Source organism: Ranitomeya imitator, chromosome 1 (assembly GCF_032444005.1).
Source record: "Ranitomeya imitator isolate aRanImi1 chromosome 1, aRanImi1.pri, whole genome shotgun sequence".
Classification (NCBI taxonomy): Eukaryota; Metazoa; Chordata; class Amphibia; order Anura; family Dendrobatidae; genus Ranitomeya; species Ranitomeya imitator.
The window spans coordinates 658,313,175-658,326,951 of NC_091282.1; the positions used below are offsets into that span (position 1 = coordinate 658,313,175).

Here is a 13,777-nt window from a genome sequence, read left to right on the forward strand (position 1 = left end):
TCCCCAGGCAAGGCCCAGGCTTCTCGGCCTACACTGGGACAAGGCTCCCAGGCCTCTCTGAATGGGAATGTTAATCCCAAAGCCACTGTGAGACCAGTGAATGCAGCGAGCCAAAGCTGCAGCAGTTCTGTGAAGGAAGAAAAACCAGCAAGTAAAGTTTTGGGAGGAAAATCTACTCCAAGTCCAGCAAAGAAGCCAGAAGGTAAAGTGTTGGTGAGTGATGTTCCACAGCACAGTATGAAGTCCTGTAACTCCCCGGTCAGTAAGCAGCCCCTGCCTGAGGCACAGGTGAAATCACTCTCAGGTGTGCAGATCACCTCTCCTGCTTCCAGGCAGAGACGGACGTCTTTGGAAAGACAAACTATCCAGGAGAACTTGCAGCAACAGGGCAGTGTGGCGCTGTCAGGACGCACCCGGTGACAGTCAGGTGGCAGCGATAAATCTGCTGCGGAGCCGGCATCCAGCCGAGGAGCCACAAAGCCATCTGTGGTGGAACCGCACAAGTCTGTGTTCAAAACCCCTGTTCCCGTGGTGAAGACAAAACCTGTGCAGCCGGCGCGTGCACCCGAGCTGCAGCTAGCGGACGAGATACCGGGACTTGTCAGAAAACTGGGTGAGTTACAGCAGCAAAAAAAAGCGCTGCAAATGGAAGTAGACTTCATCTATAGTCTAAAGACCACTAATCCTGCCAGTAATGATGTGTATGACCTGAGACTGAACACACTGGGGGTGCAGCTGGCAAGTGTGGTGCAGGACATTGAATCTGTGCTGGAGGGCATGGGGCCCCTGGCGGAGACCTACAGGAACCGGGAGCGGTTCGCCTCCTATAAGCAGGACTGTGCTGTAGAGACCAGGACCCCTGATGTTCAGGACGGGACCCCCCAGCAGCGGACACGGCCTGTGTTACAGGCTGCCCGCTTCTGCTTCCAAGAAGGAAAAAAACTGCAGCAGCAAGCAGCTGAGTGTGAACAGGAGCATGCACTTCAGACTCCAACAGAGGCACCACAGGTCCCAGAATGCCCCACGCAGGAGCAGGACAGTGTTTGTGAGACTGTTTGTGCTGATGAGGCCGAGGCTGAGGCTGAGGCACAGACTGGGGCTGGTGATGTTGTGCCCATGGGGTCGGGGGTTGGGGAGGTTTCACATTCTGTCATGGACGTGGCACTGTCTGATGATAATGATGCTGCTAATAATAATATGTATGATATGTGTGATTATCCCCCGTTACCATCTAGTCCACAAGGTGTGGCAGCCCCCCCTGCTGCAGACCCTCTCCCTGTCAGTCGGCCCAGTGTGACCCGGCAGGTGCCCCCCAGGAATGCCTGGAGCCGCGGCGCCCCATCCTTCACTTCCAGCGCCAGGTATACCGGCCAGACATTTAAGCGCATTAATGTGGTGCGGTTTAAGTACATAGGTGCCAAGGAGGATCTGCCACAGCGCAGGTATGTGGTGAGAGCTGCTATGCGGCCAGATGGGGTTTGTGGCAAATGAGATACTGGCGGTGTCCAATCTTCTGGACAGACAGGGCTACGAGGTCAGCTTCAAGCTGCAGTGTGACCTGGACAGGTTCTGGTCCAATTACCCCAGGTTCAGAGACGCTGAAGGCTGGAATAAATTTATATTGGTTCCTATCTCCAGGCCGGACACTGTTACAGTAAACATCACCTTCTGGAATGAGGCCGTTCCCCCACAGGACATCGAGGTGTGGCTCCGGAGACACTGTGACCTCGCCTCTGGACTCTCCAAGGTCAGAGATGAGGATGGTATCTGGACAATGGGGTGGAAAGCTGTGGTGAAACTGCGGCAATTTAATAACATTACTGCCCATTTACCCAACTCCTTCATTGGGAGGGAGAAGGGAAGATGTTATTACCCCGGGCAGCCCAGAAAATGCTTCAAATGTGGTGAGAAAGGTCATCTGGCCAACGCCTGTACTGTGGTGAAGTGCAGCCTGTGTGGGGATATCGGCCATGTCGCTGTGGATTGCCGGGATGTTAGGTGCAACCTCTGCGGTAAGATGGGCCACCCTCACAGGGACTGTCCAGACGCCTGGCATAATATCTGCAGAGTCTTCCCTGATGAGGCTGTACTGGCAGGGGCAGAGGCTCAGGAGGATGAGGATGTGGTGGCAGGGGCGCATGAGGGGGAGGATTTAATTTCAGGAGAGATGGTGACCAGCCCAGATGCCCAGCAGGAGTCCACTCATAAGCAGGGTATAGAGGGTGCAGAGGGGAACTTGGAGGTCGCTCCTCGGGTCCAGCAGCCTCAGGTAGCCCCCCCTTCAGCATCACTGTCTGAATCTGATGACTGGAGCGTTAATCACAATAAAAGGAAGAAAAAGAGCACGTCCTCCCGTAAACCTGAGGCAGAATATGACACCGGTCAGAGCACTACTAAGAAGGTTCAGAATTGTGCAGGAGTGATGGTTGTGTCCAACAAGTATGGAGTTTTATCGGAGTCTAATGATGATGATTATGAGACAGAGTTGAGGAAAGTTGATGCAGAGTGTGACAGGGACATAGAGGACCACCCTCCGTCAAAGCGGAAGCCTTTATCTGTGGACCCTCAGGTAGAGTCTGACATGGACACCGGTGGTGGACAGAACATCCCTGACTCATGATGATGGCAGTTACTGTGCTCCTTCTCTATTGTGTTGTGATGGCGGGGTTCTCATTAACACTAACCTCAAGTAATGTCAACAGTATTAAGGCAAGGAGGACGAGACATGTGGTGTATGAACATCTGACACATCTGGACACCGATGTCATTTTCCTGCAGGAGACACGACTGACATCTCTGGGGCTTATGAGAGAGGCTGAGAGGGAATGGCGGTGCGGTCCTTCTTTCTGGTCACTGGCTGTGGAGCCTTACGCCGGAGTCGCTGTCCTGTTTAACACCAATGATGTGACTGTGCATAGGATGACGGAGGTGGTCATGGGAAGATGTTTGGTCCTGGAAGTCACTATTCATGGGAGGCGACTCCGGCTTATTAACATCTATGGGCCACAGACAGTGACTGACAGGATTCAGCTATTTAATAACGTTAAGCCATACCTCTTCACTTCTCTTCCGGTGGTGATGGCAGGGGATTTTAATGCCATACTGACATCGGGTGACAGTTCCTCGGGCAGGACAGTGACCAGGGACGGTAAGGTCCTACATAACATTATAATGCAGGCTGGACTGACTGACGTTTTCGCACGGGGAGGTCGACAGCCAAAATTCACATATTCATGTTCCAACAGGAGCAGTAGGATAGATTTTGCTTTTGTGAGTCCTACTGAGGCTGTTGACACCCTGAGTGAGAAGGTCGTCCCTTACTCTGATCATCTCGCCTTGTGCTTCTGTCTGGGGACCTCTAACCGTCCGGACATTGGTAGAGGACTGTGGAAGCTCAATTCCAGTCTCCTGGATGATGCTTATGTTCAGAGTCGTGTCTACTCCCTTATCCAGCTTCATCTAGATAGGGTTGACTTCTATGATAACATGACCGACTGGTGGGAGGACGTCAAGGAGGATATCAGATCCCTCTTAAAGAGACTGTCAGTTAATAAAGGGAGGAATAAGTACAGCCAGTACCTAAAGCTGCGTAAAGAATTGGAGTCACTATATTCGGCGGGCGGGGATGACAAAGTGAAGATCGACCAACTGAAATCTGAGATAAGGCAGTATCAGTATAGTAGGTATACCTCCCTGGTTCTTGAACGGGATTATGGGTCCTTGGGGGCCCCTGATCCCTTTGAGAATTGCAGGGAGAGGGTAGTCAAAAAAATAGTCACGGGTCTCACTGACTTCCAGGGTGTATTGCAGGATTCACGGGAGGGTATCCTGGAGGTGGTGAGATCTTACTATGCTGACTTGTTTCAGAGGAAAGTTTTGGATAAAGATAAGATGGCTCAATTCTTGGAGGCAACTCCTGCGCCTGATACTAATGATCTGGACTTTTCTCCTTTGACAGCGGAGTTAACGGTGGAGGAAGTTAAGGAGGCTATTGATAAATTACATCTGAAGAAGGCACCAGGTCCAGATGGCATAACAGCAGAATTTTATAGGAAATTCAGAGACCTCCTGGCTCCAATCCTCGTGGATGTGTATAAAAGTTGTCTAGAAAATCACCTGATGCCTCCATCCATGAGAGTGTCCTCGTTGATTCTGCTGTCTAAAGGTAAAGAGCCGAGCGACATCAAGAACTGGAGGCCGATTGCCCTCTTGAATGTGGACAGGAAGATTCTAGCAAAGATCCTGTTTTCTAGATTAGTCTGTTTGTCCCCAGCACTGTTGGCAGGCTCTCAGTTTGGCACAGTAAAAGGGCGGAACATCTCTGGAGCAGTCATCTCGATACGGGAGATGTTTGAGAGATGTAAAGCTCTGCGGTGTGGGAAATATATTGTTAGTCTGGACCAAGCTAAAGCCTTTGACAGGGTTGATCATGACTATCTGTGGGCCACTTTGTCAAAGTACGGTATTCCGGGACAATTTGTGGATTGGCTGAAGACATTGTACAGAGAGGCGGTGAGCTTTCCTCTGATTAATGGTTGGCAGGGTGACACTTTTGGAGTTGAGGCAGGGGTGAGACAGGGTTGCCCACTGAGTCCCCTCCTGTACGTTTTTGCCCTAGACCCGTTTCTGAGGTCACTGCAGGAGTGTGATTTTCAGGGGGTGCCGGTCCCCCATTGCCTGCCTCTGAATGTTGTTGCCTATGCGGATGATGTGACGTTGGTGATCTCTAATCCTCGAGAGGTGCAGATGTTATCTGTGTCTATCAGAAGTTACTCAGAGGCCTCCGGGTCTCTGGTCAACCTTGAGAAGAGTCAAGCTCTGTGGACATTAGATACTGATCCCAGCTATGATCTGTGGCAGTTTGCCAAAGCCTCCACCCATATTAAGATCCTCGGGGTTATATTTGGGAGGAGAAATTGGAAGCCGGAAATGCAAAGGTTCAGCGATGGAAGAACTGGAGGCTGACCTACAGAGAAAGGGTCGCAATGTTGAAGACTTACCTGGTCCCTGTTTTCTTGTATGTCTCTGTCATTTTCCCTTTGCCAGAATCTTTCTCAGCGAGGCTCTTCAGCCTGTTCTTCCAGCTCTTGTGGGGGAATAGGTTGAACCTAATAAAGAGGGGAATAACCTACCTACGGCGGAGAGAGGGTGGGCTGGATATGTTGAATCCAAGGGTTTTCTTTGACTCCTTGTTTCTAAAGGTAAATTTTGGGAACATGGACTCAAACAGTAGCTCTCTGTGGGTAAATAGTATCAGGTACTGGATATTGCCTTTTGCAGAATCTTGGGTGCGAGGCGGCAGTCTCAAGAGGAGGAGATGGACAGGTGACCACCTCCCCCAGTATCTGGACTATGGTCTGAAGTGTGTTAGGAGGTGGGGACTGGAGAAGTCTTACATTGAGAGCAGTACGAGAAGAGACCTGTATGCTCATGTATGTAGGACTTTCTTTTACTCTCCACTGGCCCTGAGAGATTGTGTCACCACCACCCTGCAGGAAAGCCTTAGGTTCCTAAACGGGAAAAGACTTCCTCCTAAACTGTTTGACATCACTTGGCTTTCGCTGCATAGTCGGCTCTTTGTCAGGGGGAACCTGAAACACTTGAGTGTCTCCGATCGGAATTGTCCCCTTGGTTGTCAGCAGGAGGAGACTATGGAGCACTTTATATGTGATTGCAGGGGAGGGAGGAAGATCTGGGAGGAAGTGTCTGATAATCTAAAAATCCCCAGACTGCGGACTCTAAAGTATCCTGACATTATCTATGGTGTCCCCTCCACTGTTAGTAACATCGACAGAGAGACAATGTACATCATCATAAGTGTCGTCAAATACTATCATTGGCACATGAGAACCCGGGTGTCACTGCACAATGAGCTGTTCGATCACACCGCTGCGGCTGCTCAGGTTATGTCAGAACTCCGGTGGATAAAATCGCTAGAAGTTGGAAGGAGTCAGAGAAATATTAAGTTATGGAGCAATGTAAAATTCAGTTAGAAAATATGATATGACTTTTTTTTTTTTTTTTAAATTTTCTTCTACCTCCAGGTGTGGACACTTTAATTTATGTATCAATATGATCTGATTATTTAGTACTTGTGTATATATGACCAAAGTGAATTGTGTTTTGTAATTCTTGTAATTCTGGGTGATTTTTTGTTTTTATTATAATTGTATTTATGTTTGGTTTTTATAATAAAAATTGCCCCTATGTGCAAGAATATAACTACTATAATACTACTCCTATATACAAGAATATAACTAGTATAATACTGCTCCTATGTACAAGAATATAACTACTATAATACTGCTCCTATGTACAAGAATATAACTACTATAATACTGCCCTATGTACAAGAATATAACTACTATAATACTGCCCTATGTACAAGAATATAACTACTATAATACTACTCCTATATACAAGAATATAACTACTGTGATACTGCTCCTATGTACAAGAATATAACTACTATAATACTGCTCCTATGTACAAGAATATAACTACTATAATACTACTCCTATATACAAGAATATAACTAGTATAATACTGCTCCTATGTACAAGAATATAACTACTATAATACTACTCCTATATACAACAATATAACTACTATAATACTGCCCCTATGTACAATAATATAACTACTATAATACTGCTCCTATGTACAAAGAATATAACTACTATAATACTGCTCCTATGTACAAGAATATAACTACTATAATACTGCCTCCTATATACAAGAATATAACTACTATAATACTACTCCTATGTACAAGAATATAACTACTATAATACTGCTCCTATGTACAAGAATATAACTACTATAATACTGCCTCCTATGTACAAGAATATAACTACTATAATACTGCTCCTATGTACAAGAATATAACTACTATAATACTGCCTCCTATGTACAAGAATATAACTACTATAATACTGCCTCCTATGTACAAGAATATAACTACTATAATACTGCTCCTATATACAAGAATATAACTACTATAATACTGCTCCTATGTACAAGAATATAACTACTATAATACTGCCTCCTATGTACAAGAATATAACTACTATAATACTGCTCCTATGTACAAGAATATAACTACTATAATACTGCCCCCTATGTAAAGGAATGAGATAAATGTGTGCAGTAATCAAGTATGTTGTCTCCGATGTCAGGACACCGGTCAGAAGACAATAATGTCTCTACCTAAATATTATTACTAAGCACCAACGCCGATCACTGAGCAAACACCTCTCACTGGGACCCAGGCCACCCCGCACAGTGAGGACACCAGTGGATGCAGCTGAGGCGACCACCAGGCAGGGAGCTACTGTAGATGTTGCATGAAGTCCTCACATAACAGCAGATACCTGACCATCTCAGCTCTGCTATTTCAATAAGAACAATGCCAAACATGACCAGATATCGTCCAGCATATAACAAGTTAACCCCCTCATGCATGTCCTGCTATCCCCATCATGTACCTCAGAGATTCTTCAGCCAACTCACATTTTGCAGTAAAGTAATCCAGGACTACCACCCCCATCCTCACATCACAGCAACAGGAGTCACATGACTTACAGGGAACTGAGAGGTGGAACAGGAGAAGATCTTCTTCATGTTGGAGAAAGTGCAAAGAGGAACCTGGAGCCGAAGACTAAGAAGAGCTCATCCTGCCCAAGCCACAGAGAGCACAGCCTGAGAGACATGCCTCCCCGGGAAATGGGTGTCACCACCGAGCGTCCTCCCCCAGCACCCAGATTAACACCTGGAGCGCCGCAGTCACCCTGCGCTGATGTCAGCTGGTCACTGTACTCACTGTTTGTACCCCTAGAGTCATCATTATCCCGCACCCCAAGTGTCAGCGTCATTATCCTGTACCCCGAGTGTCAGCGCCATTATCCCGTACCCGAGTGTCAGCGCCATTATCCCGTACCCCGAGTGTCGGCGTCATTATCCTGTACCCCGAGTGTCGGCGCCATTATCCTGTATCCCGAGTGTCAGCGCCATTATCCCGTACCCCGAGTGTCGGCGTCATTATCCTGTAACCCGAGTGTCAGCGCCATTATCCTGTACCCCGAGTGTCAGTGCCATTATCCCGTCTCCCGAGTGTCAGCGCCATTATCCTGTATCCCGAGTGTCAGTGCCATTATCCCGTCCCCCGAGTGTCAGCGTCATTATCCTGTACCCCGAGTGTCAGTGTCATTATCCTGTATCCCGAGTGTCAGTGCCATTATCCCGTCCCCCGAGTGTCAGCGCCATTATCCTGTATCCCGAGTGTCAGTGCCATTATCCCGTCCCCCGAGTGTCAGCGTCATTATCCTGTACCCCGAGTGTCAGCGTTATTATCCTGTACCCCGAGAGTCAGCGTCATTATCCTGTACCCCGAGTGTCAGCGTCATTATCCTGTACCCCGAGTGTCAGCGCCATTATCCTGTACCCCAAGTGTCAGCGTCATTATCCTGTACCCCAAGTGTCAGCATCATTATCCTGTACCTCGAGTGTCAGCGTCATTATCCTGTACCCTGAGTGACATTATCCTGCACCCCGAGTGTCAGTGTCATTATCTTGTACCCCAAGTGTCAGTGCCATGATCCTTTACCCCAAATGTTATTATCCTGTACCCCAAGAGTCAGCGTCATTATCTCGTAGCCCAAGTATCAGCGTCATTATCCTGTACTACGAGTGTGTCATCATCCTACATTATTCTGTACCCCTAGTGTCATTGTCCTGTACCCCAGTGTCACTCTCCTATACTCCGAGTGTCAGTGTTTTGTTTTTTACCCTGAGTATCAGTGTCATTATCCTGTACCCCAGTGTCAGTGTCCTATACTCCCAGTGTCAGTGTTTTGTTTTGTACCCTGAGTGTCAGTGTCATCATCCTGTACCCCCTGTGCCCGTGTCATTTTCCTGTAACCCAAGTTTTATTTTCCTAGTATCCTGTATAGAGCATGTTCAGTGGGTGTGAGCGGCTCACAGTGGGGTGTTCATTGTCTGTAGAGGAGTGGGCGCGCTCAGGAATTTGTGTTGGGAGATGAACTGATGATGAGGTGACATGAAGCAGGAAATCTGGCACTACTCTGACACTGAAGTCATGCTGTATATTTTGCATACAGGGTGTGCACTGACACCGCCATTTTACATGTTGCGCAATGGTTCTAAATCTAAAATTATGGGGTTTTTTTTATCAGTCTCATTTAAAAACATTACAGCTTTATATATACGGCTCACATGCAAACCTAAATGTCTCCATGGTTACAGACTACAATCAAACCTTGCGTAGTCAGACCCTTCAGTCCTGTATTCCTCACATTGGTCTGCATAGTAGCTGCATACACAAAGTATTAGTGGAATTTCAGTGCTGTGTTTCCGACTCTGCACATCCCGTATTTAGCCGTAATCACAGGCTGCTAGTAGAGTGGTGTTTGGCTGCGTGCCCACGATTAGGAATAGTAGAGTTTTGGATGCAGGGTATTCTCGCTGCGTTCTGCATTATGCACTTGTCTTTGGAAATTTGGAGATTTATCTCATCGAACGATAATCTATTGTGGAAAACACGTAGCGGAGACTACCGCCTCCGCTACACAGATTGACATGCCGGGACTCGTACATAGAAGCACAGTGGGCCGGAGATTTCTAGAAATCCATCCACTGTGCTGTAATGTAGAACGCACGGACAATACGCTACTATTCCTGATCGTGGGCACGCAGCCTTATTAGGGTTGAGATGGCCACAGCAGCTACAATCTGAATTCAGGCATAACACTGATAAAACCCTCAATCCAAGGCTTCAAAAATATGGTGAGCTTCCACCGACCATGACGACTATCCTAAGGGCCACAGATAACCGCCTAAGCAGATAAGAGGTTAACCTGGATACGCTGGGGGCTATGAGGCGGCCATATGTCCCTGACGAACAGGGCCGGGCGTGCCCGGCAGGTGATGATGGTGTACTCTTTATTACCTAGCTGAAGTACTGAGGCCCAGAAACAAAACACCCCGTCACAGGGTGTCAGCGACCGAAACTGGAGCACGCAGGTCGGGGCATGTAAGGAGAGGAGGGCACCCTGCACGTGGGGCGGGTGATACATCTGCAACCTTCCCAAATATTCACTGTAGATAGAGGAAGGCTGCAGATGTCCAGGATGGGAGATGTCCCCGATATGGTCTGCAGATCTCTGGGGAGGGCGGTGGTGTAATCACCTGCAGAACAAGCACAGAACAAGCACTTTATATCTGGGTTTTGGAATTGTTGATTTTGGAGCAGGTCGTGGACTTAGACACTCGCCTGTATCCGTCTGATTGTGATTTACAAAGCAAAGAACGTTGCATGCAAATACTGAATGTCATCATCAGGCGTCAGGACATTTACAGTCATGGCCAAATGTATTGACACCCCTGCAATTCTGTCAGATAATACTCAGTTTCTTCCTGAAAATTATTGCAAACACAAATTATTTGGTATTATTATCTTCATTTAATTTCTCTTAAATGAAAAAAAAACAAAAAGAATTGTCCTAAAGCCAAATTGGATATCATTCCACACCAAACATAAAAAAGGGGGTGGACAAAAGTATTGGCACTGTTTGAAAAATCATGTGATGCTTCTCTAATTTGTGTAATGAACAGCACCTGTAACTTACCTGTGGCACCTAACAGGTGTTGGCAATAACTAAATCACACTTGCAGCCAGTTGACATGGATTAAAGCTGACTCAACCTCTGTCCTGTGTCCTTGAGTGTACCACATTGAGCATGGAGAAAAGAAAGAAGACCAAAGAACTGTCTGAGGACTTGAGAAACCAAATTGTGAGGAAGCATGAGCAATCTCAAGGCTACAAGTCCATCTCCAAAGACCTGAATGTTCCTGTGTCTACCGTGCGTAGTGTCATCAAGAAGTTTAAAGCCCATGGCACTGTGGCTAACCTCCCTAGATGTGGACGGAAAAGAAAAATTGACAAGAGATTTCAACGCAAGATTGTGCGGATGTTGGATAAAGAACCTCGACTAACATCCAAACAAGTTCAAGCTGCCCTGCAGTCCGAGGGTACAACAGTGTCAACCCGTACTATCCGTCGGCGTCTGAATGAAAAGGGACTGTATGGTAAGAGACCCAGGAAGACCCCACTTCTTACCCAGAGACATAAAAAAGGCAGGCTGGAGTTTGCCAAAACTTACCTGAAAGAGCCTAAAACGTTTTGGAAGAATGTTCTCTGGTCAGATGAGACAAAAGTAGAGCTTTTTGGGCAAAGGCATCAACATAGAGTTTACAGGAGAAAAAAGAGGCATTCAAAGAAAAGAACACGGTCCCTACAGTCAAACATGGCGGAGGTACCCTGATGTTTTGGGGTTGCTTTGCTGCATCTGGCACTGGACTGCTTGCCCGTGTGCATGGCATTATGAAGTCTGAAGACTACCTACAAATTTTGCAGCATAATGTAGGGCCCAGTGTGAGAAAGCTGGGTCTCCCTCAGAGGTCATGGGTCTTCCAGTAGGACAATGACCCAAAACACACTTCAAAAAGCACTAGAAAATGGTTTGAGAGAAAGCACTGGAGACTTCCAAGGTAGCCAGCAATGAGTCCAGACCTGAATCCCATAGAACACCTCTGGAGAGATCTAAAAATGGCAGTTTGGAGAAGGCACCCTTCAAATATCATGGACCTGGAGCAGTTTGCCAAAGAAGAATGGTCTAAAATTCCAGCAGAGCATTGTAAGAAACTCATTGATGGTTACCGGAAGCGGTTGGTCGTAGTTATTTTGGCTAAAGGTTGTGCAACCAAGTATTAGGCTGAGGGTGCCAATACTTTTGTCTGGCCCATTTTTGGAGTTTTGTGTGAAATGATCAATGATTTGCTTTTTGCTTCATTCTCTTTTGTGTTTTTTTCATTTAAGACAGATTAAATGAAGATAATAATACCAAATAATTTGTGTTTGCAATCATGTTCAGGAAGAAAATGAGTATTATCTGACAGAATTGCAGGGGTGTCAATACTTTTGGCCATGACTGTATATGTGGCCATAAAAGTCACTGCTCGCCCCTATACCCTCTGACGAGGGACCCCGACATTGCCAGATGGGTCCAACAGAGGGGACCAATAGTAATTATGGGCAACCTAATCCCAGAGGAGACCCAGAAAAGGAGCCCCTAAACACTTGGGCATCTGAAGCTCACCAGTGCCTGCTCATGTATCTAAACTCCTCCATATCCAAGACTAGCACCGTGCCCAGGTTATACCAGCTGTACATATATAATTACATACAGGAGAAACCCAGGTTATACCAGCTGTACATATATAATTATATACAGGAGATGCCCAGGTTATACCAGCTGTACATATATAATTATATACAGGAGATGCTCAGGTTATACCAGCTGTGCATATATAATTATATACAGGAGATGCCCAGGTTATACCAGCTGTACATATATAATTATATACAAGAGATGCCCAGGTTATACCAGCTGTACATATATAATTATATACAGGAGATGCCCAGGTTACACCGGCTGTGCATATATAATTATATACAGGAGATGCTCAGGTTATACCAGCTGTGCATATATAATTATATACGGGAGATTCCCAGGTTACACTGGCTGTGCATATATAATTATATACAGGAGATGCCCAGGTTATACCAGCTGTACATATACAATTATATACAGGAGATACCCGGGTTATACCAGCTTTACATATATAATTATGTGCAGCAGATGCTCAGGTTATAGCAGCTGTACATATTATATACAGGAGATGCCCAGGTTATACCAGCTGTACGTATATAATTATACACAGTGTGAGATAGTGCTCACTAGCGTATTGGGGAATACCCGTTTGGCAGCAGGATAAACATAGACAGGCACGTTTTTTTTTACATAAATAGTCCATGTGGTTTACTGCCCACTCAGCATAAACCACGGAAGGCCATGTTCCACATCACAGACCTCACATAATACTTAGCACTTCACAGTATACGGCTTTGAAGCACAGTAAGTAAACATGCAGGACCTTACTTTGTCCAGTTGTCCTGGGTGACTGCATGCCGCAAAGTTCAGTAACTGACCTTCATTAAGGCACATAGTCCTTTCCCCATACCCGGGGTTACCTCATAGGAGCTCCTGCTCCACAGGCTGACTCCTCGTCAGTCCATGGTCCTCACCACAGGTGACCTGTCTGGGTGATATTCAGGACGGCCGTCACCCGGCTGGGACCGTCCAACACCCCAGGCCACCAGTACCAGAGTCCCTCCACGTGCTCTTCAGGGAGTCAACACTCCCAACACTTAGGCTTCCAGGACCTTCCAGCACAGAACCACTCAGGTCCACACTCAGAGAGCATACAGGAACATGTGACCCACACCCTGGTCACATTATGTACCTGTAACCACTCCCACAGGTGAGGTATGGATCACATGGGCTGGTCACGTGATCCTGTCATCATTGCAGGTTCTCAAACACCCGCAGTGCCGAATAGGATAAAGGGGGTACAGTGAGCACCCTCACCCAGTGGTGAGGTATGTGGGTAGCCAGACCCTCCCATCTCTCATAGCTACCCGAAACCCGGACCCAGGTGCACTAAATGCCATGTTTAGTGCTCACATGCACTAAAGACAAAATACTCCGGGTTGCATTGTAGGGAGCATCTCCCCATATCAAGGGAGACTCACAGCGCAGAAGCCCTCCTCCTCTGCGACACATACCGGCCATTCACCACAATACCAGACACTGTCTCACTATCCCCATTATGCCTCCATGCATGTCCTGGGGAGCAC

The 13,777-nt window shown here is 46.9% G+C and overlaps 1 protein-coding gene across 4 annotated transcripts in view; it reads right to left on the reverse strand.

Moving 5' to 3' along the window:
* Window positions 1–13,777, reverse strand: part of ANKRD35 (ankyrin repeat domain 35) — a 90,010-nt gene that overhangs the window by 36,797 nt on the left and 39,436 nt on the right. The window contains exon 1 of one of the 4 annotated variants that reach the window (XM_069728790.1): window positions 7,585–7,712. The exons of 2 other annotated variants lie outside the window; for them this stretch is intronic. In XM_069728790.1, the coding sequence (XP_069584891.1) occupies window positions 7,585–7,623 (39 nt within the window). In that variant the 5' untranslated portion in view covers window positions 7,624–7,712. Of the gene's footprint in view, window positions 1–7,512; window positions 7,713–13,777 lie in introns of those variants that run through there. One more of the 4 variants, XM_069728792.1, reaches the window with a different exon arrangement.